The sequence below is a fragment of the Eulemur rufifrons genome, chromosome 6 (assembly GCF_041146395.1).
Source record: "Eulemur rufifrons isolate Redbay chromosome 6, OSU_ERuf_1, whole genome shotgun sequence".
Classification (NCBI taxonomy): Eukaryota; Metazoa; Chordata; class Mammalia; order Primates; family Lemuridae; genus Eulemur; species Eulemur rufifrons.
The window spans coordinates 15,523,632-15,551,429 of NC_090988.1; the positions used below are offsets into that span (position 1 = coordinate 15,523,632).

Consider the following 27,798-nt stretch of genomic DNA (forward strand, 5'->3'; position numbering starts at 1 on the left):
GGTCACAGCCCAGAGGTGCCTGGGAGGCATGTCCTATAAGAGCGGAGGGTCTCCAGTGTTCCTGCAGGGAATCAGGGAGAGGGGAGGATGGAGTTGTTTTTCTCCCTTTTCTTCCTGAGGTCTGTACTTACATGATAGTCATACATGAACAGCTTACTTCTGAGATTATGACTCTTTCACTCCACTGGTCTCATTTTGGAGGGTATTGTATTACCTGTGACCTGGTCCAAAGAGGACAGGCAGATGTTTTTCTGAGTCACACAGCAAACCTACTGTGGAGACAGGTGAGAGTCCCTGAGGACCCAAACACCTGGCCTGGCATTGCTTGGATTCCCCTGGTTACTGTTTCTGTCCTTTGGATCCAGGCAGGTTCTGACCTGCTCTGGTATAAATAACTTAAGATCTACATGTACCTTGTTGGGGCCACTGGGATGGGAAAGACTTTCAGAAGCCTTCTTCTGGTGAGACTTTCGGTGGCTTTATGGCACCCTAGCTGAAGAAGGGACTTTGGAATCTCAAAGGCTTCAGGAGTCAAATCCCAGCTGTCCCACTCGCTGTAGGCCAGCAAGTTATCTTTTTAGAGACTCAGTTTTCTTGTCTAACAAAAAGGGATAATTGAACGGGTTGTAGTGAGGCTCCAATGAGCTCATGTATGTAAAGTATCGAGGACGGTGCCCGGAAGCTGGTAAGTAGGGTTCAATAATCAGTAGCCATGTCACTCCAAGTCCTAAAATCCAAATCAAACTGAGCCCAGACTTCCCTTTAAGGTGAGAAGCAACCCCACTGTCCCAGGGTGGAGATCCGTCCTCTGAAATTCAGGCCCTCAAATTATAAGGCTATTTGGCTTGTGTGACCCAATTAATAGCCCTCTGTCCTGTGGGCCTCTGCGGACACCTCACCTTCTGTCCCGGGGGCCCCCTGGGCTCAGCAAAGCCTGCCCACCTACCAGAACGGAGGCCCCCCTTCCCTGATGAGAAGCAAGTGCGTCAGATGGAAGCAGCCCAACTGGTTGCTGAGTTGTGGAAAATAATTAAGCTGGGGGAGAAAAAAAAGCACTTCTTGTAAAAATCAGGTTAGGTACGAATGTGCAGGGCGTGGCTCCCGGTGTAATTAGCTGCTCTGCTGGCTGCGGAGCCTGCCTCTCCCTGGGCCCGTTGTGTCAGGCCGGTGCTGCTGCCCCTCCCTCCACCACCCTCCTCCCCCTTCTCCCCACAGGTGTGTCCCTGGGCCCTGTGGCTGCCCGCCCCACTCCCCGCCGAGACGCCCGCCGGAAAGGTCGCCCACCCTGTAGCCCCAGTGAGCCCCGAACAGACCAGCCCAGTGACCTGCGATGGAAGCTGCAGATGCCTCCAGGAGCAACGGGTCAAGCCCGGAAGCCAGGGATGCCCGCGGCCCATCGGGCCCCAATGGCAGCCTGGAGAACGGCACCAAGGCCGACGGCAAGGATGCCAAGACCACCAACGGGCACGGTGGGGAGACAGCCGAGGGCAAGAGCCCGGGCCCCACCCTGAAGCCGGGGGAAGGGAAGAGCGCCCTGTTCTCGGGCAACGAGTGGCGGCGGCCCATTATCCAGTTTGTCGAGTCCACGGACGACAAGAACTCCAACTACTTCAGCATGGACTCGGTGGAAGGCAGGAGGTCACCGTACGCGGGGCTCCAGCTGGGGGCCGCCAAGAAGGCACCGGTCACCTTTGCTGAGAAGGGAGAGCTGCGCAAGTCCATCTTCTCGGAGCCCCGGAAGCCCACGGTGTCCATCGTGGAGGCGGGAGAGGCCCGGCGGAACAGCTACCCCCGGCCCGACGCGGGCCTTTTCTCTCGGTCCAAGTCGGGCTCCGAGGAGGTGCTGTGCGACTCCTGCATCGGCAACAAGCAGAAGGCCGTCAAGTCCTGCCTGGTGTGCCAGGCCTCCTTCTGCGAGCTGCACCTCAAGCCCCACCTGGAGGGCGCCGCCTTCCGAGACCACCAGCTGCTCGAGCCCATCCGGGACTTCGAGGCCCGCAAGTGCCCCCTGCACGGCAAGACCATGGAGCTCTTCTGCCAGACCGACCAGACCTGCATCTGCTACCTCTGCATGTTCCAGGAGCACAAGAATCACAGCACCGTGACGGTGGAGGAGGCCAAGGCCGAGAAGGAGGTAACGTGCTGGGGCCCCTCGCTGCCCCTCCAGGCCTCTCCTCCCTCCCCTGCCCCTCTGGCCTTGATCTTCTCCACCGGGCTTCCTAGTGTGTGGGGCTTACGTCTGTGCTACCCTTGGCTCTTTTAGGAGACATTTCTTTCCCCTCTGTCCCTCCAGGCTGCGGGTCAGAGGTGGTTCCCCAATCCCCTAAGGTCTCGGGAGACAGGGGCATTTCCTAGATGAGCGAATAGAGGCTCAGAAAAGATTGGGGGTTTGACCAAGTTCAGTTCACATCAGGGAATAAGACCCAATGATACAGAACTCCTTCTTGGACTCTGCCTGGCTGGGGTGTCTCTTCTTTTTGCTTAAAAGGAGAAAGAATTCTTCTCACCTGAACAGGACTGGCCCTTGGGGATGGGTGGTGGGTGAGGGAAGACATCAGAAGGAGGAAATTTTGGGGGCCACAGTAAGGTCCTTTTTGCTGGCTTTGCAGTTTGTGTTTGTGGTACAGTGGCTGCTTGTTGGATCTAATCCCCCATGGCCTCCTTTGTCCTTGTCTCGGCTGGGCCCCGTGTGCTTGGCGTGTGTGGACGTGCCTATGCCTGTAGATGGACACTACCGGTGAGGGTGGGAGTTTGTGTGTAGACGGGGCGGACGTATACGGACCGTCTTCGACTTACCGATGGTTCGACTTTACCATGGAATGAAAGCGATAGACTTTTAGTACAGTGCAGTATTTAATAAGTTACATGAGATGTTCAGCACTTTATCATAAAATGGGCTTTGTAGTAGATGATTTTGCCAATCCGTAGGCTAATGTATGTGTTCTGAGCATGTTTAAGGTAGGTGAGGCCAAGCTATGATGTTTGGTAGGTTAGGTGTATTAAACACATTTCGACCTACGATATTTTCAATTTATGATGGGTTTATTGGGAATCAACCCCATTGTAAGTCAAGGATCATCTGTATATGTGTGTGTGTTAGGTGCATTTTGGTGTTTATGTGCTTGTTGATGTTTGCATATATTTGCGCATGTGATAGGTGAGTGTGTTTGCATGAGTTAAGTAAGTGATTCTGCCTGTACTTCCACGGGGAGAAGCAGGGGCGAGTGGAGGCTTGTGCATGTAGCTCCCCTGGGGAGGGTGAACTGGGCTAAGGGCCCGGCTGTGGCTGCTGCCCTTTCCCCACAGACGCTAGGCCCACTGCCCCCTGCAGCAACACAGCTCTCTGCTGTGGGCCACCTCCCCGGGACAAACCCTCCTGGCCACCGATGCAGGAGACTGGGCTTTCTTCAAGGGCCTCTGCACCCCTCAGAATGGGGCAGCACAGGATCCCTCCCTGCCCAGCCTCCCTGACCACGAGTTTGTTGACTACTCTCTCCCTGCACCTTTCGCCCACACCCCTGGGCGGGGAGAGACGAGTTAGAGACGGGAACAGATCCTTTCCAGAAGCCTCATTTGGCAGGATGAAGGTGTTCCCAGCTTCTCCCATCCTCCCACCCTACTGGCTTCAAGTTCATACTGGGAGACAGAGACGGGGCAAGGGCCTTGAGCCCCTTTCCTAGGGAGCCTACTCGGAAGTCCAAACAGAGCAAGGGGCAACCATCCTCGTCCACGGCCACCAAGGAACTGCAGAGCCTCAGGACGGGTTTTAGGATATGTGACCGAGTCCTAGTCCCAGGTTTTGCTTCTAACTAGCTGTCAGGCTATGGATAAGGCCCTTCTATTCTCTCAGCCTCAGTTTCCCTATATGTGAAACCAAGGGGTGGGGCTAGATTGTTGGTTTTCAAATTACCCCATGGAGCCCTGGGATTCTTGGAAATGCCTTTGAGGCCTCAGGGTGGGGCAGGGGCAGAAAGGTACCAGGAAGGCAGAGGCTGCAGCCTCGCACCTCGACGGCAAGCAAAGCACATACTTACTGATCTGTTTTCTATGTAGTACTCAGCCCCCAATTTTATCTGAATCAATTTTACCTGAATCTCCACTTAAGAAAAGCCTGAATGCCCATGGAAGAGGTGGTTCTGGTGGGCAGGAGGGTCCTGGGCAGCCCTGTCTGGAGGCGGCAGGAGCTCAGAGTTCACGTTCTGGTATGGGGGCTGCTGTGGGACTCACAGACACAGTCCTTGTCCTTGACGACTCGTGATGTAGGTCAGGAGGCAGAGCTCGGACGCACAAACAGGACGGGGGAGCATCTGACCACTTACACAGAAGCAGCTGTAAGCAAACACCTCCCAGAGGACAGACGGCAGGCCTGGTGGAGCACTGGCAATGCTCCTGCACCTTGCAGATGTGACACGGGCCCAGAGAAGGGAAGGGACCTGTCTGAGGTTCTCGTTTGAGGAGGAAGCCCCCTACATGCTCTTCCAGTGTTTGGGAGCGCATCCGGGAACGGGCCCCGAGGAAACGGGATTCAGGATACGTGTGCTTTAGGAGAAAATGCCAGGTCCACTGGGGTGACTTTACCGGTGAGAGCATCGGGCAGCCTGTGCGTGTGTGTACACACGCGTGTGCACCTGCGGCACCGGGAGGGGCAGGGAGAGGCAGGGCCAAGCAGCCAAGGCTCTGAGCTGGGCCAGAGCACTTTGTCTAGGCCTGGCTCTGCCGGAATGTCAGATATGGGGGGCCTTAGCAGACTGGGGTTAGTGGGTCGATGGCCAGCGTGAGCAAGCACGCCAGTCCCGGCATCCTTTGAGGCGTCTCCTGCAGACCCAAACATCGGCCCACACATAGCTTTCTGCGAGGAGCCCCGTGCAGAACCCGTTCTGCAGGCCTGCTGGGGAAGGCCTGGTGAGGTCACCTCGGACCTGTCTCGGTTGGTTGCGTGGGGCTGTAGGTGACACCTATGACTGTGGGTGCTCATCTCCTGGGCCTCAGCTCTACCTACAGACTCCCAGCTGAGTCCTTGTTAGAAAAAGGGCGTTCAGTGTGGCAACATGACAGTCCCTTCCTCTGGTGGCCCCTGGATCAGAATGTTTCCAATTCTACCCAGATGTCACAAGGGATTCCCTAAATGTCTCCTGTTCATCCCCCTCCCTCGGGACATCTCCCAGGCTAGGTTAGGTGGGCGAGATGAAAATGTTCATGTGTGTCCCTTGCTTCTGTCCATCCCAACTCTCTCCTGCTGCAGCACACCAGGATGCTAGGACCCCTCCCAGGTGGATAGCCACCTGCTCCGGTGTGGCCCTGCCCTGTCGTGGGTCTGGCCTGGGCTCTGGGGTGATAGTGTGACAAGGCATATGTGGAGACACTCAGCCGTGTCACCCTGAAGGGGCTCAGCTGCAGCGCCTCGTCCTCTTTCTCGACTCCAACATTGCGCTCAGCTCCCTTCTCTCCCCATGCCCCATGGCTTTGTTTTGCATTTCATTGCCCAATTTTTCCATGAAGCCTGAGCCACCAGGCTGCTGGGCACGGGCAGCCACTAGCCCTTGAGTATCTGAGCTGTGCTGGGCTGGGCAGGAAAGCTCTCTGGGCAGGCAGCAGTGGCTGGGATTCGGGAAGAGGGGCCAGGCTAAAGATCTCCCAGCCTAAAGATCTTGTCCCCTGGAGATCTTGGGGGAGAACGCCTGCTCTGGGGCAGGGTGGATGAGAAAGGAGGTGGGATGTCTCTCTGGGTGCTGAGACGGAAACAAAATAAAAGAGGTTTAGAGACAGGAAGCAGGGGCGGAAAGTGACAGGCATGCTGGAGACAACCCGGTCTCTGCGGAGCACACCTGTGTGCTAGGGGCTGGGTCACTCCTGACAGCATCCTGCGGGCTGAAGCTTATTGTACCTATTTTATAGGTGAAGAAACAGGCTCAAAGATGCCAAGAGACTGACACAAGTTACAGCACTCAGGAGTGGCAGAGCTAGGAATCTTCTCCACCATTTTAAACCTTTCCGCTCCCGTAAGATTGGAAGGGTCTCTTTGGGATCACCAAGTCCGGTGGCTCCTAAACAGCAGTCCTCAGACCAGGATCACCAGGCGAACTGGTGAAACACAGATTCAGGCCTTGCCCCAGGACGCTCTGATTCACGGGGTCGGGACCTGGGGTCTGTATTTTTAAAAGTCTCCCTTGGGGATTCTAATGCATAGCCAAGTGGGAATCAGACATCTAGTCCAATTTCACCATGAGGAGGTCAAGGCCCAGGGAGGTGAGGTGGCTTCCTCATGGGCCTGCCCCTGGTCTGCAGACAGCCAGGGTGATGTTTCCCTGCCCTGTCTGGCCCTCCCCTGGGCTGAGGCTGGGAGGAAGCAGAAGGAGCAGTGAACCCCAGTCAAGCCGACCAACTGACACTGGGCTGTTTGACATCTGGGTGGAAATGGGGAAATCTATCCAGCATTTCAGATTCTTATCCAGATAATTACCATTTGTCTGAGAGTACAAATTTGGCAATTAACTGGCTCATTTGGCAAATGTCACAGCTGACAGCCCCTGTGGTTAATTCAGGCTAGGGGAAGATCATGGCCAATCTCCCCTTGCCTGGGGGCAATGCAGGTACGTCTGTCCAGGTAAGTGCTCAGGTGTGTCTGTGTCTGAAGTCCCCATCCAGGCCAAGGCACTGCCAGCTGCTGTGCCACCCATCTGCTCCCAGGGAAACCTCTGCTTGCCCAAGGCCGAAGGATTTCAAGGCTGGGTGGCCCATGCAGGGCCCGTCCCAGGCATCACCAGACAAGTGTGGGAGAAGGGAACAAAGGAGGCATTTAGGGACAGGCCTGGGCAGGGTGAGGGAATGGAGCGGGGAGTAGGAGGAAGTCAGGAGGCAGGTGTGGGCAGGGGTGGGGCTGTGGGGAGCTGAGGCCCTGTCACACATCAGGGGCTTCAACCACATTCCAAGGGAGGAGGGAGAGAGGGAGGCAAGGGGGAGGGTAATTGGGAGGGAAAGGGGGGCCACGAGAAAGAGGTAAAATTGCCAAATTGCACCATCTGAGAGATGGAGAGAGCCTGGGTGGGGTTGGCCACCCAGGCGCTCTCTGAAGGGGAGGGACAACGTTGCAGACGACACAGAGGCTAGCCTGCAGTCACTGCCTCTTCAAGTCACATAATCGGATCCAAATCCTGTTGTTGCAACTTGGCCTCGCCGCTTTCTAACTGTGAGAACTCAGGCAAGCTACGTAATCTCCCCAGGCCCTAGTGTCCGCATCTGTAAAGTGGAGCTAATGCCACTTACCTCCACCGGGGGCTTTTGCAGATTAAAGGAGGAAGTTCCTGGCACATAGTAGATGCTCAGTAATCAAAGTTACGTACCCTCCTTCTCCTAGTGCTGAAGAACAGCTCAACATCTTTGGAGCCTTCCCTGATCCATTACTTCCTGTGCAGGGAAAATTGCCAAAAGCAGCATCCCTAGAGGTCTCACCCCACACGCTCCTCCCCCTGCAGGGTAGGACGAGTCCCAGAGGTGAGAAAGGACTGTTCTAGCAGCACAGAGGTCCCGGTCCGAGGTCCCTCCCTAGAGCCGCTGTGTCTTGCAAGTCTGATCTTGCAAGGCGAGCTGTGGGAGCAAGGCCCTTCCCAGCCTGTGTCCGACTTCCTTAGCGCCCCAAAGAAATAGGAGGCCTCGTCTCTCCTCTACCCTGAGCGATTCTTCCGCCCACTGCTGCAGACAGCTTGTCTCCGCTTCCAGCCCTGCCCTCACAGGTTTGCAGATCACCTGCAAACACCTCCGGCTCTCCTCTCATACCTCAGCTAGCCCCGCCGCCTTCTTCCCTCACTCTCTTACAGGGTGGGCTCCCAGGGGCTGGCCTCTCTCTGCCCTTGGCCTAGACACGTCATTGTTCTAAACCTCACTGGATTCTCCACCCCCATACTCAACGCATCCTTCCTCCCTCCTGGCCAGCGAATGCATGCTCACTGGGGAGACCTTTCCTCATCGCGGCCCCAGCCCCAGCCGTATAGCTCCCAGCCGGTCTCCCCTGTGCACTTCTGCTCACTCCAGGCATTCGCCTTCACCTTCTCTGGTCAAACCTTCTCCCACTGCCAGGTGGTTAGCCCACCCTCAGCCCCTTTTCCTGCCTCTACCCTGCCTCCCCCACCTTCCTCCAATCTTCGCTTGTCCAGGAGCTAAGCTCTGTCTTGCATCTTCAGTCCACTGTCTTAGCCTCCCCACCCCCCCATGCACTCCTCGCTCTTTACTCTGTATCTGGACAGTGCACACACTACATCTGCATCCCAGGCCAACGACACACACCATCCTCACCACTGCACACCGCCAAGACCTCACCTGACCACACCTGCCCGCTCCCCTCGCCTGCCTGTGCCTGGCTCACCTGCCCACCACTCTGCTCTCCCTCCTCTGGGCCTGGTGCGGGTGAAAGGACCCAGCACAGCACCTGATCCATGGAAGGTGCCCACTCAGCAGTGACGATGGGGACCGCTGTTCAGTCAGTGCTCGCTGTGTGCCAGGTCCTTTCTGGGAGCTTCCCTCCCTGATCCCAGTCCCTCCCACAGCCTCCCTGGAGGTGGTCCTCTCACCACCTCCATGGAACAGATGGAGCTACTGAGGCACGAGAAGTGAAGGAACTGGCGGAGGCCCTGTCTGGTCACCAGGTTCCAACTGCTGATTCCTCATCCTGTGCTGGGGATGAGCTTGGTCCTGATCCCCATTGCTCATGTCACGAAAGGTTTCTCTTCCCCATTTGTGACAGCCCTGGGGGTGGGAGGGACGCACTTCTGTTCTCTGCTTTCCTCCCCACCAAGCCTTGCTCTGGGGGTGGTGAGATGGGGTGAGAAGCCCAGGCGCCAACTCCTCCGTCACCAAGCCCAGTTAGGAGATCTCAGCTGCAGTGGGTGGGAGGCCTCCCGCTGTCCCCTCGACCTCAGGCCTCACTCGGGAGCTCTCCAGGAGTGGGAAAGTTGCCCGGGACAGACCCATTGTCCAGCCTCTTGGCCTCTTCCTCACAGCTCAGATCCGCCTGCCATGCCCGGCTCCCCAGGGCCGCCGCGGCTGCTGGGTCTGCCAACCTCTGTGCCTGGGCTCTGGGGCTCTGCATCCTCCGAGGGTGAGGGTCGAGTCCCCATGTCAACGGTGGGTCTTCCTCCCTTTACTCTCCACCTGCCCACCTCTGTGTCTAGCGGCTGCTGGCTTCTCCCAGCCTTTTTCCAGAGACCAGGCCAAATCCCCATCCTCATCTCCTTAGAGTTCTCTCCTCTCCACAGCCCTTCTCCGTCTCTGATGATGGCACGTTCCGTGCTATGGGATTTCCAGCCCACTAATGGAGTCGGGGACAGATACTTATGAGAACAACTTAGAACAACTCGTTGCCTGGAGAGCCCAGCAGTGTGGTGGTGCTGGGGGCAGGACACGGGATCGAGGACTCCGGGGAGCTCTGTGGCTCCTGCCCCAGGCCTGCCCCACCCACTGGGCACCTTTTCCCACAAAGCCAGGGAAGCTCTATCCACCATGGGGTCCATTCCCTGGGAGCCTGCAGCAGGCACCCCATGCTACCCCCGGCCTGGTGGGCGTTTGGGAGGTGTGCCACGTGGTGAAGCTCTGAGCCCAATGCTCGAGACTCTTTGACGACGGACCCACATTCCTGCTGATTTGTCGCTTCCTCACCTTCACTATGCTTTTGCGTCACTCAAAGAGACAACCAGAGAAAGGGGTGGGACTCTGCATTCAAAACCCAGCTGCATGGGGAGGTCGTGAGCAATGCAAGGCCACCTTGCATGCTTTGGTTCTCCTGCCTGTCAGGTGGGGCTCACCCGCCTGTCTTCCAAGCTGGAGGGGCTTTGAGAGTCCTGGAGGGGAGCCCAGCAGAATCAAAGAGGCGCCTCTTGGCTTGAGTGGGATTGGCCTTAGCTTCGTGCCGCCCCTCCCATCTCTGTTGTAGCTGCTTTTTGGAGAAGGGCATTTCCCTGAGTGGAAGGCAGGTATAGATATGGAAACCAGTGTCCCATTGCCCTCCCGATAGCGCCTCCTCCAACTCACCCCACACCCCAGCAGTCTGCATCTTCCCCTGAGCAGGGGTCCCTAGAACTCCCCCTCTCAGCCTCATTCTCTAGCCTTCTCCTTCCCCAGAGATGCTGGGTAAAAGTCCCTATCTTGCCAAAACTGCAGAATACATTCCCTTTCTCATAAACAGGTTTATAGTCGTGCCTGCCCAGACGGAGCCCTCGCCAGCGGCAACCCTGGCTCCTGCTTGCAACACAGGCCTGCGTCATGCCATAGAAACGTTGTGCACTGTCACTGTCATGAGACACTCCCCAGGGCTGGGCTGAGCTGGCCGAGCTGGGCCAGGTCCCCTTCCTTTCTCTCCCCAGTGGCTCCAGGTCCACTGAAAGGAGAAGAACCCCATGAATGAGCTTTCCTCCTGCTCATGTTGGGTGGAGGAGCCAGGCAGAGGTTTAGCGCGTATAAAGACGTGGCTAGGATGTTTGGCCCTGGTGGCCTGAGGGTATGGCAAGACGGTGTTTGACTCATTGCCGGATCTTGATGACTGGCATGGCACCTGGCAGAGCTGAGGTCTTGACAAATTCTTGCTGAATGAAGGGCTGAAGGGATGAGTGATGAGCCCTGTCTGAGAGTTTGCTCCTGGGTGGACCCACTCCCTGGTTCTCGGGTTCTCTGCCACCTCCTCCTCCTGACGTCTCCAATCCAATCTCTTTCCCTGCAGACGGAGCTGTCACTGCAAAAGGAGCAGCTGCAGCTCAAGATCATTGAGATTGAGGATGAAGCCGAGAAGTGGCAGAAGGAGAAGGACCGCATCAAGGTGAGCAGCCCCCAGGCTCACCTGGCTGCACCCTCACCCCACCTGTCCTGCCTGGGAGGAGGCAGGCCTTGGCTTCTGTTCGAGGTCTCAGGCCCACATTGATGTCCCATGCTTGTTTCTTCTGGGTTCTCCCACCCACTCTGGTATTCCCACCCACTCCCCTTCTCAGCCTGGGCCAGGCATCCAGATGGGCTCTAGCCTCATTGTATATCATCCCAAGAAATAGAGACACCAAATCTGTCCTCTAATGTGACTTCCAATGTCCTCCAATGTCTGCTCTGCCCGCCAGACTACCCAGCCACCAAACACATGCCATTTCTGCCCCACTTGTGCCAGTGTGGCTAAATGTATGTCTGGTATGGCTTGAGTACTTGCAAATCACAATCTGAAATCCTTGACTCTTGACCCTGGCTACATAAGTAGTCAGTCAATTCACTTTATGAATGATGTCTGGCCCTGGTTGAGGTTTCTGGGACTGTGCCCTGCCTCATGAGAGAACTTCTGGGCCCACAGGAGTCACTCAAGCATGGAGTGATGGCTCATGTCAACCCACCAAGGGGAAGGAGCCACAGGTGGATAAGGAAGGGTGGGTTGTAAAAAACCCAGGCCATCTCTGTCAGCAGGTGACATTCCTTGGTGGTGCTTTTGAATGAGATTCTTGGCCAAATAGGCTTCCCAGACTGGGGCAGTGGGCATGCCCTAATCCTATGTTGGGAACCTAAAGATGTACCCCACTGGGGAGATTTTTTTCCTTACTAAACTCTCCTTTCTCCTTCCCCTGCCCCTGGACCCAGAGCTTCACCACCAACGAGAAGGCCATCCTGGAGCAGAACTTCCGGGACCTGGTGCGGGACCTGGAGAAGCAGAAGGAGGAGGTGAGGGCTGCGCTGGAGCAGCGGGAGCAGGATGCTGTGGACCAGGTAAAGGTGATCGTGGATGCTCTGGACGAGAGGGCCAAGGTGCTGCACGAGGACAAACAGACCCGGGAGCAGCTGCACAGCATCAGCGACTCGGTGCTGTTTCTGCAGGTGACAAGGGACTCCTCCACCATTTGATCCCTCAATCCCCCCCTCCACCTTCCCAGACCCTCATCCGTCATTCGTCCAACCACCTATCCATTCATCCACCATCCATCCAAGCTCCATTCCATCTGTCCATTTCATTCTTCCAAACAATCCATTTCCCTACCTTACTGTCAAGAGGGCACACAAATATCACCTTGTACCAACTTCGGTTGATACATACTAGCAGTGCTCCAGGTTCAGTAGGAAAGAGTTCTGTGATTGATTAATGATGCCTGCTTTGGGCATAGAGGCAGTGGCACATGAGTGCTGCATCCTTATTATCTTTGATCTGGTCTGTTTGTCTATTTGTCCTTCCATCCTTCCACCTGCTACAGTGTTTTAGGCACTACTGCGTACCCAGTACTCCGTTAGGTGCTGTGGCAAATAGGGAAGTGTAAGACATGGTTTCTGCCCCCAAGCAACTGCAATGCAGCTGGGAAGATAAGACATGTACAATTAGAGAACAATATAGGAAAGTGTGTAATTAAATGATAAAGCCTATGGCTCAGGAGATAAGTGCCTGTGGATGCTCGGAGAAGGGCAAGCAGGCTGGAGAAACGTGAGACAGCTCTGTGGAGGAGGAGGAGTTTGGGCTGGGTCTGGAAGGTGGGTTAGGATTTGAGGAGGAGGCATTCTCCGGTGACGGGCAAAGGAAGTGAGAAGTGCAAAGGCCTCCAGGGGGGATTGAGCGTGGCCTGTGAAGGTGGGACTGCCACCGTGACTGACCCGGCAGGCAGTCGTAATTCCTAGCATTTGTTTAGTGCTTTCACTCCCAAAGTCTCCCCAGCTCGTGTCTGTCTCATAAACCTCTATGATGTAGATATGACGTACCTGGTTAAGAGGTGGGAACTGCGGAGTCACATATCTGAATGCTAGTGCCATCAGGGATGTTGGCGTCTGGTGGATTTCAGTTGAACCTTTTCACTTTACAGAATAGGAAATGAATGTCCAGTGAGAAAAAGCAGGACTAGTTAATAGCAGAGCCAGGGCTAAAACCCAGCTCCTCCAGCACCCAGCCAGCGCTGAGTCTTCCAGCTGGACCGTGAGAGCCCCCTGCAGAGAAGGGTCCCCATAGCTCACAAAGGCCCAGGAAGTTAATGGCTTCTTTCCTTTCTTGGTAGGAATTTGGCGCATTGATGAGCAATTACTCTCTCCCCCCACCCCTGCCCACCTACCATGTCCTGCTGGAGGGGGAGGGCCTGGGACAGTCGCTGGGCAACTTCAAGGACGACCTGCTCAATGTGTGCATGCGCCACGTTGAGAAGATGTGCAAGGCGGACCTCAGCCGTAACTTCATCGAGAGGAACCACATGGAGAACGGTAGGTCTCCTCTTGTGGCCGGGCCCCAAGGCCATGGCGTTTCTCTCCCAGGTCAATTCCTGCTGCCTGGTGCTGGCTGGCATTCAGCTGGCTGGGCCCTCATTGTTCTCACCCACCCGAGCCCCACTCCACATAAGGGTCAGGGATTCTACCCCCACTTTGAACCTGCTGCCAAAGTTATGCAGCTATTGCAAGGGGCCTCCAGAGCAGGGAGCATCCAGGCACTGTCTGCACAAATGCCCCCTCTCTGCGGGCCATCCATCAAACTCAGGGACTAGTTTCATTCAGATCTACATCTGATTGTCAGGCCCAGTCCAGCGGCTGCGTGGGGACAGACTGTAGGGGACAGACTGTGAGCTGGTGGCTTTGCAGACTCCGGCAGCTGTGACCTAGAACTGCAGCTGTGCTTGGAGGAGAACTTGCCTGACACCCTGACCGTGCTGAGCCAGAGGCTGGACTTGGCCTGGTGGGCTGGGCTGGGGACGGTGGGACACAGCGTCTCTGTGACTCACTAGCTCCCTGAAGTCAGCTTTTCTTCTGAGTCACGCTGTCCCTGCAGAGCTCAACTGAATTGTCTCACAGAAAGCCTCCAAACCTGAGAAACTGCCTTGGTTAAAGTCCTTTTCTAGCCAGTCCCTTTAGGGCCTGAAGCCCAGGCACTTTCTCCCAGGCCCCACCCAGTGGCCCCAGCCAGACACGGGGCCTTGAGAGTACAGCCTTATTAGACTTCCAGCCATAAACACCCCAGAGAAAATGACCCCTGTCTGGTGTCCAGATGGAGCATGTGATTCTTTGGGGTGATGAGGGGGAAAGCATGTGTAGAATGTTGGGGTTCTGTGTACCTTAGTGACAGTGATATTACATAGTGCCCCTGTGAAATGTGGGGGACAGTCAATCACACCCAAGGACAGATAAGCCATTTCCACAAGACAATCATTTGGCTTCAAACGGCACTCAGATCCTGAAATCCTCCTTCTAATGACAATAGGATGACACTAATGGTGACGGCGGCGGCTGACGATGACTGAGTGCTCCCTGGGTACCGGGCATTGTGCTGAGCTCCTCCCGCTTTTCCCTGCGGGGGGGAGGGGGGATCGCATTTTGCAGACAGAAGGCTGAGGCTTAGAGAGGCATTTCTTTCAAAGGGCGCAGCGAGGTAGGAAGTTCGGTGGGGTTTAGCACTCTGCTATTCAGTCTCCTGTGTCTTGGCGTCCGAGAGAGGCTGCTGCTCCCAGTGGCTGCAGCAGTGGGGTTGGGGAGTGTGACAATCATCGTCCCTGGGCCACACACCCCTCAGGTGAGGTCTGGCCCCACCTGGGAGGATGGCTGTGACGGGGAGCGGGGTGGCCCATGAGCCTCTCGGGAACCGTTCAGCCTCCCCACGGCTCACTGTCCCATTTCTAGGTCACGATGGTGCAGGCCATGGCCTCTGTGCAGGTGTGGCCCTGCGTCCCGCACAAGGTGTGCAGCGAGGTGGCAGCCAGGAGCAGGGATGGGCACTGCTGATTCAGCTGCCCGCACCTGTGCCCGGGGCAGCTGGGGGAGGCTCTTTTGCCTCTGCGTTGTTTTATTTTGTGGCTGCCGCTTGGTTGTTGGGAGTGTGTCTGCTGTAGGAGGCTGGGGATGGGTGGCTGGTGAGTCAGACCTCAGAGTGACCACCCACTCCGCCCTGGTGCCGCCCGCCCACCGGACCAGGGACTCACTCCGACCCCCAAAGGCCTAGGGGCTGAGGCACCAGGCTGCTCCTCCCTGGGCTCAGTGGGGCGGAGGGCTGGGCTAGCACCGAGGAGGGCATTCGCTTATTCTCTCAGTACCTACCGTGTGCCAGGACCCTGCTAGGCACAGGTGATGAAGACGAAGGTTGAGGGTCTGAGCCACTCATCTTCCTCTTGCCCAGAAGAGAGGGAGAGGGAAGGACAGAGACAGTAGAAGATGAGGAAGTCGTAAGAGAAGGGAACGGGGTGGAGGGTGGCTGGGGGAATCAAGTGTTGAGCAGCAGATCTAAGCTGGGGGGTCTGCAGTGGGTGCCCCCATAGCAGCTCACTCTGCTCAGCTCCTGGATCCCTGTGACCTTGTTCCTCCACCTTAGGCTCTCAGTAGTGGCTGGGACTGAACCCAGAAGTGGGAGACCAAGGCTCAAACCCCATCTCTGTCCTTGTTGACATGTGACATTGGGCAAGTGGCTTCTGTTACCTCCTCAGCCTCAATTTCCTTATCTGTCACACGGGCATGTTCATACCTGCCCCAGAGTTGCTGTACAGATCAAACAAGAAGTGGATGCCAACAGCACACCGTGAACTGCCAAGTGCTGTGTGTGTGATCTTATTTGCAAAGGGCAGTCCAAGAGAGTGGCGGGCTCACTGCAAACACCCCTGCTCCCCGACGGCTCAGCAGCAGAATGTCACATTCTCCGAGGCTGCAGAACCACGACTCTCCCTGGGCCAGAGGGGCAGGCTGTGGGCTGACTCAGCCAGTGGGCCAGCTCCTCCTCCTCACCTGCCCCTCTGCCGACCCACCCTCTGTCCTCCCCAGGTGGTGACCATCGCTACATGAACAACTACACGAACAGCTACGGGAGTGAGTGGAATGCGCCGGACCCCATGAAGAGATACTCCATGTACCTGACGCCCAAGGGTAAGGCTGAGCCCCAGGCCTGGTGGCCCCCCTGCTACAAGGGGTCCCCAGAGTCCGTGGAGGGACTCTCAGCCAGGTGCCTTCTGGGTGGAGGTAACTGTGCATCCAGTTTGCCTGGGGAAGTCCTGACGTCCACCTGTGGTCCCGGTGAGATCATGAACAGAAGTGTCCCGGTGTAGAGGACACACTGTCTGGTGCCCAGCATCTTGGAGCATCCCTCCCTCCACACAGGCAGCCCCCCAACCCCCTCGCCTCAAGCCCACACACACCCTTGCTTCTCTTTCCTTCCAGAGGGTCTCCCTGGCCCCCCTCTGCCAGGCTGAAGCTCCATGTTGCTTTTGCTCAGCTTTTTGTGGGTCTTGAGCTCTGAGGGGGAGCTGCCTCCCCCAGAACCTCTGCTCCCCAGGGGCAGGGACGGGGAGGGCTCCTCTTTTGCATTTCCTCCCCCTGAGACCTGGGCCTTCAGGCCCCTCCCAGGCCCTGCAGAGTCCCAGCCTGCAGGGTGACGGCCAGGTGGGTGCAGACCAGTGCCTGCCGGTCCTTGCCCTGTGGTGGCCTGTCACATTCTTGGGCACCAGCAGCAAACCACAACAATGCCCATTACATAAGGGTGGGTGTGCCAAGACTGCTGCCGGGGCAGAGGGGGTGTGTGCATGTACATGCAGGGCAGGAGGCAGGGGGCAGGGGAGAGGGACACGGGGAAGGCACAGGGGCTGGGGAGGGGAGCCTCGAGGCCCTGAGCAGTAATTCTCCCTCTTTCTCTCTCTCTCTCTCTCTCTCTCTCTCTATCTCGTGCGCGCGCGAGCACACACACCCCCCCCCCACACACACACACGGGAGGGGCTTGGGGTTTAGAGAGATGAGCTCAGCAGACAACCTCTGCTGCCCCACCCAATTTGAAAACAACACCTGGGCTTCTCGGGTGTTGTTGGGTTCTCCCCCTCCAGCATTCCTGGTGTGGGCCCTGTGGGCAGGACGAGAGGACGAGCTGTACTAACCGGCCTCCTCAGCCCACCCCTGCCTCACCCCGGCCCAGTCCTGTGCCCCTCTAGTCCAGGGACTGGGCCCTGACGTGGCACTAAGTCCCTGACCGGCCCCTGCATGCCCACCCTGCTCTGCGAAGGGTGAGGGTTCCTCGTGAGTCCCTTGCAGGCTGTGGGAGGGGAGCAGAGCAGCAACAGGGGTGGGGGAAGGACCTGCCGAGATGTCACCCCAAGGGTTCAGGAGGGGGGGACCTTGGGCTGGCCACTGCCCCGTCTGGCCTCCGTATCTGAGAAGAAGGGAGGCGGAACTCAAATGCTGGCCCTGTCGCTGGGAGTCAGTCCGTGACGTTTTGGTGGAAGGAACAGGTTCCCCTGGATCCCTGCCCCAGGCACCGTGGGCAGAGCCTGCGCCCCAGACAGGAGGGAGGAGGAATCTGCCCTCTGGGAGCTCCCAGGCTCAGGGTAGAGGCCAGGGGAGGGCCAAGGACAGTTGTCAAGGAGGTTGGGAAACAAGGCCACTCAGGGGCCACCAGGCCCAGAGTCTGGGAGTTTTGGGGTCAATGGGATTGGGCAGTGGTTGTGACTTTCCCGGAGGGTCAGTTCCGAGGAACCATGCGCTCCGTAAACGGGCACGACCGTGATGGGCGGGGGGTGGGGTGAGAGGAACCGTGGGCACCAGGGGTTCCAGGCGGGGCCTGCAGGTGCTGAGCTGGCAGCAGGACTTAGGGGTGTGGTGCGGTCTGAGGCTCGGTGGAGGGGAAGAGGCAACAGAGGACCCCAGCACATGCAGGGAGCTCACGGTCTTCATCTGTAAGGTGGGGGTGCTGGTCCCCCTCTGCCCTCCTCACGAGGCTGTTGTGGAGTCCAGGTGGGAGGGGTGAGGCTCCGACCCCCCACGGTAGGCAGCAGCACCTGTTGGCGCCTGGGGGATGTTCTCTGGCCCTGCTTGTCCGGCCACCTCCAGGGGGCTCGACCCTCACTTGGCCAAGCCCGCTGCCCCTGCCCCCACAGTTGCCATGTCCCCCTTCCTCCCACGTACTCCGTTCCCCAGCCTCTGGGGTCTCATTCACACAGGGGCTGGTTTGGGAGGGAAGTATTAACTTTTCTAGCCTCCTGGTAACCCCACAGCCCCCCAACTAGGTGACCATGAGCCTTAGTCTATCCAGGACCACCAGGTTTTCACCTGACACTCTCAGCATAATTATTAATAGAGCCCCTTCTGCTCTTAAAAGTGTCCCAATTTGGGTGATAAACTAAGTGATTACCTTATGCTAGACCCACAGGACGTCTCTTCCTGTGGAATGCAGGTCCCGTGACAGGCACTGGGGAGCTGCGTGGGGGCGGGGGTCCTGCGTCAGACCCCTCCAGTCAGGGGCCCAGGCCCCGAGCTGAGCCTGACCCCATTTCTGCCATGATGACCCCTCTTGCTCTGCCTCACAGGTGGGGCCCGGACATCGTACCAGCCCTCCTCTCCCAGCCGCTTCTCCAAGGAGACCAACCAGAAGAACTTCGGCAATCTCTACGGCACCAAAGGTGGGCGGGAGGCTCGGCTCAAGGGTGGGCCGGGGCCCATGGGGGCTGTGCAGGAGGAGTGGGTGGGGGTCAGGGCCAGGGCTGGGCTCCCCATCATGAGATGAATGTGGGGACCCCAGACACGGGTTGGGAGGAGTCCCGCTGAGCTTAAAGCGTGTGTCTGTGTGTGTCTGTGTGTGTCTGTGTGTGTGCACACGCAGGACATTGCTAGCTAGGCTGGAGAGACGCATCCCTGGGAATCCCCAAGCCCACATGCTCCTCTTAGCTCTGAAGGATGATTCGGGGGAAATGGGGGTGAGCAGCCACCCCAGCAAGTGGCAGGGCAAGAGGGCCCACAGGGGACTTTTACGGATTTGCAGACTTCTTCGTTGAAAGTCGTACAGTGGTTGGAACAAATTAGTTTAGCCGTGAATGGAAAGGCAGGCGTGATATGAAACGGTGCCATCCCTGGAAACCCAGGGGGCATTGTCGCCACGAGAGGCGAGGGAGTGACACCTTAAGACCCAGAAGAGGTGAAATGGGGGTGTGGACATGGCCTCCCCAGGGGGAGCTGCCAAGTGCAGGATCTCCCTGTGCCCAGTGCTGAGGGGACTATTGTGCCCAAGGGCAGGGCCATGCGCTTGATGAGCTCTGGTTCTGTCCCGGGGGCTCCAGGGTGTGTGCCAGCCACATACAGGGAGGGAGAGGCCTGGGCCAGCTCCACCAGAGCCCCTGTCCCAGACACAGCCCCAGGAGGACTCTTCAGTGAGGACAAGGCCCAGGGAGGCTGGAGGGCCAGGCCCCCGGTGCACAGGGCGATGCCGGGCCGCCATGCCCAGCACTGGATTCACAGCTGTGACCGACTGCACCCTCCTCCACACGTGCAGTAGGTGTGAGCTTCACGAGAACAGGGCCGTGTCTGTCCCGTGCGCTGCTGCAACCCCAAGCCTCAAGAGTAGGAGGGGCTCAGGGGACAGTAGATGAAAAAGACAGAGTGAAGCAATTAGTGAACGAAAGGGCGAGGCCTCTGACCTCTGCGCCTTGGGTGGACGTGCCCATTGAGGGTCCTGCGGCAGAGGCTTCCTGACACCCTTGTGGGGGGCTCGGTGCTGGGTCAGGTGCCAGCCCCAGCCATCGTGACCCTAAACCCAAAGGCCAGCCCAGCCCTCCCTGCAGGCAGCCATGGGGGAGGACCGCTGGACTCGGTGGGCGCTGCCGTGGCACGAGCTTGACTGGGGACGCCCCTCACACCTCAGGCCTGGGAGCTGGAGAAGGCTGTGTCATCTGAGAGGCCCTGACCCCGCATCCCCTCCCCCAAAAAAAAACTACATGGCAAACTTGCACATGGACCCTTTTTAGCCTATTCAACTTGGCAAACAGAATCTCAGGAGTTTGATCAGCTGCCTGTGTCCTCAAGTTTGAGACAGTGTGTGTACTTACCGCTGATGTGTTCATGCCTCCATCTACCAGCCACACAGCGAGCACCTGCTAGGAGCCAGGCTCTGTGCCGGGCGCCAGGTGTGGTGCGGGGCCAGACGGGCACATCCTCAGCCCGAGTGGAGCCCACGGGGGAGACAGACGATTCAACGTGCAGTCGCAACCCTGGGGGACGGGGTGTCGGGGATGTGGCTATGGGGCCGAGGCACGCGTGGACTTGGGGGCGGTGATACGTGAGCTGTCACCTGAAGACCCCCAATATGTGAATTTGTGAAGGGTGGGGAGCAGGAGGAGTGTCCGAGGCAGAGGACCTGGGCTGGACACAGCCTGGGCAGGAGAGAAGCTGGCGTCTGGCACTGAGTGCTCCGTCTGGCTGGGATGTTGAGGGATGGGGGGGAGGGGAGGAGGAGCCAGGAAGCTGTGGGCCGAGTTAATGATTTTGTCCCTTATTCTAAGGACAGGGGCCTTTATATAGAGCAGGGACATGCCTGCTCTTTTTATGTTAGAAAGATCACTTTGATAGCAAGAACGATTGGGAAGGTGTCACTGGCTTGAGACGTGGCCAGGGGCTGGAGAGGAAGAGCCATGGAATTGGCCACGTCCTAATCCTGCCCCTCAGGCCCGTCTGCCTGGGTCTGACGCCCCTTCTCTGTCCCGCCAGGTAACTACACTTCCCGGGTCTGGGAATACTCCTCCACCATTCAGAGCTCCGACAACGACCTGCCCGCAGTCCAGGGCAGCTCCTCCTTCTCCCTGAAAGGTGAGCTCTCCCCACCTGCCCACTCGCTTTTCCTCCATGGCTGACCCATCCCTCCGCAGCCCTGCCTTGATCTCTGCTCCCTCTCTGGCCAATCCCTCCCTTACTCTGAAAAGGAGAAGGCCGTGGCCTGAGAGCGTGGCAGGTCACCAGTCTTTGCTCTAAATGAAGGCAGGAAGGGGGCTTGTTTCACTGTACTTGGTCCCTAATGGTGCAACAACAGGCCTCTATGCTCAGAAAGGTGGAGCATGCCGCACCCACTGTACCCCCACCTCCAAGACCCTGGGGCGCTTCTGTTTTCCTACTGGAGGGAGTTTATTTAACCCTGTTCACCCAGAGACTCCCTGCGTTGGTTGTAGCCCACAGAGCTGGTCCTGCAGAAGCTCCTTTGGGAAAGGCAGGACCAGCTGCCTCTAAAGCACCCCCCGCTCCGAGTCCTCTCCTTTCCCTACCCCCGTCATCCCGCACCTGCCTGCTGTGCTCTGCAGCACCCTTTGACAAAGCTGAGTGGTTAATGCCTCCTGTCCCCTGGGGCTGGGGTCATCCTGGGGCGGGGCAGGCTTGAATGAGACCCTAGCTGTAGATCCCAGGCCTTCATGTCTCTCCTGGAAGACCCCAGGGACAGCTCTGGTGGGCTGTGGTAGGAGTAACTCTGTCTCTCTTCTGGTGTCCAAAACATCTGGCCTGGAAGAAGCATCAATAAGTTGGGTGGGACAGGGGGGAGAGAAAGAGACTTGCAAGGCAGATAGATCCCACACAGTGGCCTCTGAGGTGGCTCTATGTCTTTTCCAGCCTGGGGACTGGAAGGGACATCGTTGGAAAGGACTCAGCTGTCCCTTCCAGCCTGGGGTCCCAGCCTATGCCTGCATAGGGATTCTTAGAGCTACCAGCAGGGCAAAGGAGAAGGGAGTATGAGTAGAGGGTCCCAGCCTGCAGGACCCCTGGGGATGTCCTATCCCTGAGCCAGGCCTGGTGAGCTTCAGGACTTGCCTTTCCTGCTCTCTGGTCAAGCCTGGACCAAAGGCCCCCTAGCAGGAAAGGTGAACACTGTCAGGTATGATTCACACACCCCAATATCTCCCCCTCAGCCTGCTAGACTCTCTGTCTAAGGCTTTGCAGTGAGAGAGCCTCTTGCAAATGCACTGTGCCTGGGGCGAAGAGCCCAGGCACACCTCCTCTCACCCTCATGCTGATAGGCTCACCAGGCGGGCTGGAAATGGCCTTGGACAAGGGCTCTGGACAGGGGCTGCCCCGTGTGGAGCATAACCCCAGCCTGCGTGGACTGCGCCCCCTGCACCCACTCCAGCAGCCCTGGGGCAGAGCGTGCTCAGGGCTGCCAGGCCAGTTCCAGAGGCTGGACAGTGGCTTCCAGGGGTCACAGCCCTCCAGAGTGAGACGTGAGTCCCTCTGGCCCCGCCCGGGACTAGCAACATGCTGCTAATGCCTCTCTCTCTCCCAGCAGGCACTGGGAAAACCCCCTATCAGTTCACCACCTTGGGACAGGCCACTGCAGAGTTTTCCAAACCAGTGGACCGCAGTGGGCTGTTTAAAAATAATCCCGGTACCTGCCCGTTTTCCATCCCCCTCCCTTCCTCTCCCTCAGCGGGGCAGGTGGAACGTCCTATGGGGGCTCTCTGCCACTTCTTGGGTGTCCTGGTCCCTCCTCCCCGAGTTCCCTGGAAGAGGATGCATGCCCCGCCCGCCACCCCTAGCTCACTCTCTAGCTGGGCTTCTGCCTGCGGCACACGGCTGGTCTCCTGGGCCACCACCCCCTCCTCACCCTCACCTCTCTCGTGGCTGGCATGGGATTTTCCTTCTGAGAACTGAGAGGTGAGGCCTGAATCCCCCTCTTGCAACCTCCACTCGGGACCCAGGGAACCCCCTCTTTCCAAGGCTGCCCCCCCAGGTGCAGGAAGGGACCGGGATTCTCTGCTCTGCCTCCTCCCCGTGCTTCCTTTCTCGGGGACATCCCGGCAGGGCCAGCCCGGCTGGCAGCCTGACAGTGCTGCAGGTCCCCGGGCCTGGGCTGCCCACCCTCCCTTAGAGCAGGGCAGGACGGGGCTTCCCCGAGGCAGGCCGCAGCCTCACTGGACAGAGGCCCGACCGGGGACAGACCCTGTTTATTTCTTGAGCTCCTCTGAGTCCAGGTCATGGCCTGTTTCTCCCCAGGTGCCTCTGCCTGTCCCTGCAGGCTGGTGGCCGACACAGAGCGCTAGTCACTGTTCTGAGGACCAGAGCTCCTCACGGATCCCTCGGGGCTGAGGGGGAGGAGCCAGGGAGGGTGGCAGGGCAGCCACCTGCACCAGCACCTTCGCAACCAAGCCCAGATAGCACCACCTGCTCTGGGCTCTTGGGCTTGCTGCCCTGACCCTGGGCGGTGGCCACACTGGCCAATGACAGCCCCTCTCTGGGCCTGGTCTCTGGCTAGTGGAGAGCAGCAGAGCTGGGCGGAAGGAGCATGACTGTGTGTTCTGGAGTCTGGCAAAGCCTGGTTTCGAATCCCGACTGCTGCGTACAAGCTGTGCAGCTCGGGCAAGCAGCTGAGCTCACAGAAACGGGGCTAAAGGAGGAGACATATGCAAGGTCCCCGGCACGGTGCTCGGCGCAAGTGGGGCCTGAATGGGAGCATCATGCAGCCAGCACTGGGGTGTCAGGGCGAGCTCCGCCTGCTTGGAGACCCTCACACGTTGGGATTGTGAAGGGCTCTCCTGGGCCCCAGGGAGGGGAGGGGTCCGTGGTGGGACCCTCGGGGTGGGTAGATGGAAATCCTTGCAGAGCAGCGTGATGCTGACCTGGATTTAGGGGTGATGCTCCCCTGCTGCCTGGCCCAGCCCACCTGGCTGGCTCCCCTTCCTCCTGTCTGTCTCGCTGCTTCCTCCCTTCGGCCAGGCTCCCCGGGACTGTCAGTTGCGGCCCTGGGTGCTGCACACCTCTCCAGGTGGCTGAATTTGGTAGTGGGCTGGATGACGCTTGGTGGTCACTTTGGAGAAGGCGGCTGTGCTGCGGCCAGCCCAGCCCGCACTCCCTCTGACCGGAGCCTCTTGTCTCCCCAGGCTACCCCTCCCTCATGCGGAGCCAGACCCCCAAGGCCCAGCCCCAGACCTGGAAATCCGGCAAGCAGACTTTGCTGGTGAGTGATGTGCTGCCGGGAGAGCCTGCCTGGGCACAGGCCTGTCCAGAGACCCGGGCGCCGAGGGGCGCTCCCCGGAGGCACCCGGTCTTCATGTTACTTCTCTGAGCCACGGGGTGGGGGAGGCAGGCAGTGGTGGCCTGAGCACCTACACACAGCAAAGGGTAGTGGAGACCCAGGGCGGACAGGCGGGGGACCTGGCTAAGCACACACTGTCTGGGTCTCAGTTTTCCAACCTGTAAAGTGGGCCCTTGTTTTTTTATTTGGCAAATGGTTGTTAGGTGTCTGTGCTTGAGGAATGACAGCTTGGTCTCTGCTGGCTCTGGGATTATAGAACGCTCAGTTCAGGGGACAGATATTCTAGACATGGGTCCCACCTCCTTGGGGCCAATTTCCCCAGCTCTGACAGCATAGAGGGTATTGGGATAAATCAGGGGTATATTTAGGGTTCAATATCTAATGACCCTAAGCTAGAGGCACCAGAAAAGTGGCACAATAGGGAAGTATGGCCTTGGGGTCCAGGCCCTCTTTGGGACTCCGTTTATTGCTTTTTTATTTATTTATTTATTTATTTATTTTAGACAGAGTCTCACTCTGTTGTCCAGGCTAGAGTACAGTGGCATCATCATAGCTCACTGCAACATCAAACTTTTTGGGGTAAAAGGATTCTCCTGCCTCAGCCTCCTGAGTAGCTGAGACTACAGGAATGTGCCACCATGCCTGGCTAGTTTTTCTATTTTTAGTAGAGATGGGGTCTCGCTCTTGCTCAGTCTGGTCTCCAACTCCTGAGCTCAAGCGATCCTCCCGCCTTGGCCTCCCAGAGTGCTAGGATTACAGGCGTGAGCCACCGCGCCCGGCCAGTTTCCTGCTTTTTATAATGTCGGTGCTGTGAGGATCCCCAATGCCCTTTAGCCTTGATGTGCTTGGCCCCTGCTGAGACCTCAGTGACTGGGGACTGTCCTTCACATGCTGAGCCTCTGTCCCCCCGAGCATCTCTCCTGAAGGCTCACGCTAGGCCCTGCTGAGGGCCAGCCGCTGCCCTGGCATGTGGGTGGCATCAGAGGCTCTGTGGGAACAGGGTCCAGAGCCCCCGGCTCCTGCTGTCTTTGCATTTGGAGGTCAGAGCACCGGGAGGTGGTTTGCTCTGGACCACAAAGAGCGACTGGGGCTGGTTTAATTGGAGAGAATCTTTAATTTGCTGGCGATGGGACCTAAGTGATCATGTGTGTAATTTGGAGCAGGGCCCAGGGGCATTGCAACAGCAGGACTGCAAAAAGCAGATACGGGGAGGAAAAAGGTTTCTGTTCCTAGACTCAGTCCTTCCCCTCCCTACCACATACTTTCTACCCTCCCAGAGCCGGGGTCCCCGCAGGAAAGCCTCATCACACCTTGAGACCCCTGGCAGGACAGGGTTCTGGTGCCCAGCTAGCACCCAGCGCTGGCAGAATGGAGGCAGGCGCTGGGGTGCAGAGAGGCTGGCCTGGGAGTCCGGTGCCTGGGGTCCGGCCCCAGCCCTCTAACTTGCTGTGTGACCCCGTGTGAGTCCTTCCTCCTGTGTGCCTCAGGTTTCCCTTCTCTAACATAAATTGGATGACCCGGATGATTTCATAGCTCTTCCAACTCTCACCCGCTGTCAGCCAGGAAGGGGACGGGGTGGGGGAGCAGCTTCCCGGATCCCAGGGGACCATGTTCCTGCCCACCCACCACTCCAGGCTCCTCACCAGGCAGCACCTGGTTAAGGTGCCCTGATCTGTGGCCTTCCTGAAAGAAAGGCTCAGCCACTCCCAGGCCGACGCACTTTGCCCTGTGCACTGCTTTGGGCTCCAGGCTGGCGCCTGCGGGTCAGGAGACCTAGTTCCAGGTCCTGCTCTGCCACCGTGTGACTTTGTCCGTGTCTTTTTCCCTTCCTGAGTCTCAGTGTCTTCCTTTGTTTAATGGGCGACTTAACCAAGGTCCAAGCTAAGGACTCTCAGCCCTGGCGTCCCACAGGCCCCAGATGTAGACAAGGCTTTGAGCAGGAACTGCAAGTGCCCCGGAAGGCAGGCCAAGGGCAGGGGCTGTGAACACCCTTGGGGTGTCTGCAAGAGGGTGGCGGATGCTGTCTCCTGTACTGGGCATGGGGGTGGGCTCAGTCTCTGCCCCAGCTCAGGGACAGCTCTACTCCTTGAGAGCCCCTAGGGGCTGACAGGGCTCGCACTGGCGAGGAGCAGCCGAGATTTGCTCTTCCACTGCAGCCTGGAGGGCTGACTTCTCAGGGCCCTGATGAAGTGATTGGGGCGCTGATTTCATGAAATCACGGGGAGATGCGATGCACAGAGGAGGCTGGGAGAATTGCCACTGGGCTCTGTCCCCAAGTACCGATGGGGGGTGGGGGAGGAGCCTGGGACTGCGTGGGGCTGGGGCAGCCGTCTTCCCTCTGTGCACCCCTCCAGCAGGGAGGCTGGTACAGAGAGAGCAGGAGCAAACGCTTGAAGCTTTCTCGACTCGAGAAGTGATGCTGAGACAGGCAAGGGGGTGGGTGCGGGGGTGGACTTGAGCCAGACCGCTGGGCCTCGAATTCTAGCTCCTCTGCTTGCCAGCTGAGAGACCCAGGGCAAGTTGCCTAGCCTCTCTGTGCCTTGGTGTGCTCTGCTATAAAATGGATATGATAATAGTAATCATTTAATTGGGTGGTTGTAAAAATGAAATGAGTCCACCCATATAAAGCTCGGCACAGCGCTGCGAAGCTCTGTAGAGTAGAAAGTGCTACCGAATGGCAGCTGTGGTGCTGCTGGTGGCTCTTCCTGGGCCGTGGAGGGGAAGTTCAGCCAGTCTGATGTCGGGCTGAGGTTCAAGTTCACCACCAGTTGCTGGGAATGAACTCTGATTAGGACTTGAACTTGGAGATTTTGATCACATCAGGGACCAACCCCTGATCCCAGGGGAGAGAGAGAGGTCTTATGGGTCAGGCCACGAGGCCCCTAGAATGGTTGGGGTTTGGACCCTGCTGCTTCCTGGGGGCGGTCGGGGTGGGGCGGGTCTGGCTAGCGGGCTCAGCTGCCGTCGGCCTCCCTGACCACTCTCATTTCCCCACAGTCTCACTACCGGCCGTTCTACGTCAACAAAGGCAACGGGATCGGGTCCAACGAGGCCCCGTGAGCTCCGGGCAGGAGGGAAGGAGGCACAGCACCCCCGCCCTCCCTGCTGACCCTGCTGCTCTCGCCTCCTAAGCTCCTGTGCTCGTCGAGGTGGGAGGGAGCCCACCCTGCACCTGCCCTCCCCAGCCCTCCCTGGCCTCCCGGTGCAGTCCTGGCCTCCCTGCATCCCCATGGGCCACGCTCCACTCCTGACTCCTAATGTCACCACGGCTCCTGCCCTCAGAGGCCCTCCCACGGTTGGAGCAGGGTAGGTGGGGTCTCCCCAGACCCACCACCCTCCTCCTCTTGGCCAGCAGTAAGTACCCATGTGGCATCGGCCTGCCTGTCCTACCCACGCCCTGCTGTCTCTAGGCCCTTGACTGTTTCTCCCACGGCCCTGTCCCCCTGATGTGGTCTGGCGGCGGCAGGCCCGGACGGCTGCCCTCTCTCACCCACAAGCCTCACCTCCTGCTTCCCAGCAGCCTGGCCCTGTCAGGAGAAGACTGGCCCTACGTGTCCTCTCTTGTCCTACCTACCGATGCACAGCCTGGCGGAGCCTGCAGCCCTGGGCACCTCTCAGGGTCTTGGCATCACCCTGTCCAGGCCATGGGTCTCCAGGGCATCCACTTTGAGTCTGGGGTCTCCAGAGGGTGGCTGTCCTGGCTGGCAAAATGATTTTCGCCAAGATACTCCTCTCTTCCACCTGCCGGGACAGGCAGCTCCCTTGACATGACATAACCCACCCATGGAAATAGCGACTGGCCCCACTGCCCGAGGGGAAATGTAGGATTCCATGAATTTTACGATGTGGCCTTCTCCCTGGAGCGGCAGGTGTGGCTGTGCAGGTAACAGCAGGAGCTACTGACAAGGGTGCCTTCCACGGCGCCCCCCGCTGCTACCTACTACCCTGTCGGGGTCTGCCTCTGCCCTCTGATGGCCCTCCAGGTTGCACGTCACGGGGCCTAGGGCTCAGAGAAGAGGCCAAACTGGGAGCGGCAGGGTAGGGTCACCCCTCCTCTCACCCCCACCCCCAGGGCCTATGTG

The 27,798-nt window shown here is 58.3% G+C and overlaps 1 protein-coding gene across 2 annotated transcripts; it reads left to right on the forward strand.

The window, feature by feature from the left end:
* The first annotated feature begins 1,247 nt into the window (after nt 1-1,247).
* TRIM29 (tripartite motif containing 29) lies at nt 1,248-27,064 on the forward strand. Of its 2 annotated transcripts, none has more exons than XM_069468810.1 (9): nt 1,248-2,134; nt 10,706-10,801; nt 11,596-11,829; nt 12,987-13,185; nt 15,718-15,819; nt 18,243-18,335; nt 20,413-20,511; nt 23,562-23,638; nt 26,714-27,064. In XM_069468810.1, the coding sequence occupies exons 1-9, from the start codon at nt 1,331-1,333 to the stop codon at nt 26,774-26,776; spliced, it is 1,767 nt and encodes a 588-aa protein (XP_069324911.1). In that variant the 5' UTR covers nt 1,248-1,330; the 3' UTR covers nt 26,777-27,064. The 2 variants fall into 2 exon arrangements, with proteins under 2 accessions (XP_069324911.1, XP_069324912.1); XM_069468811.1 differs by lacking the exon at nt 1,248-2,134 and adding an exon at nt 10,353-10,554.
* The last annotated feature ends 734 nt before the right edge of the window (nt 27,065-27,798 follow it).

Excerpts from the sequence above, each read along its gene's own strand:
- TRIM29 (XM_069468810.1), top strand. The coding sequence starts at position 1,331 with ATGGAAGCTGCAGATGCCTCCAGGAGCAACGGGTCAAGCCCGGAAGCC. Across the intron at positions 2,135-10,705 it reads AGGCCAAGGCCGAGAAGGAG|ACGGAGCTGTCACTGCAAAA; the intron begins GTAACGTGCTGG and ends CTTTCCCTGCAG. Across the intron at positions 11,830-12,986 it reads ACTCGGTGCTGTTTCTGCAG|GAATTTGGCGCATTGATGAG; the intron begins GTGACAAGGGAC and ends CTTTCTTGGTAG.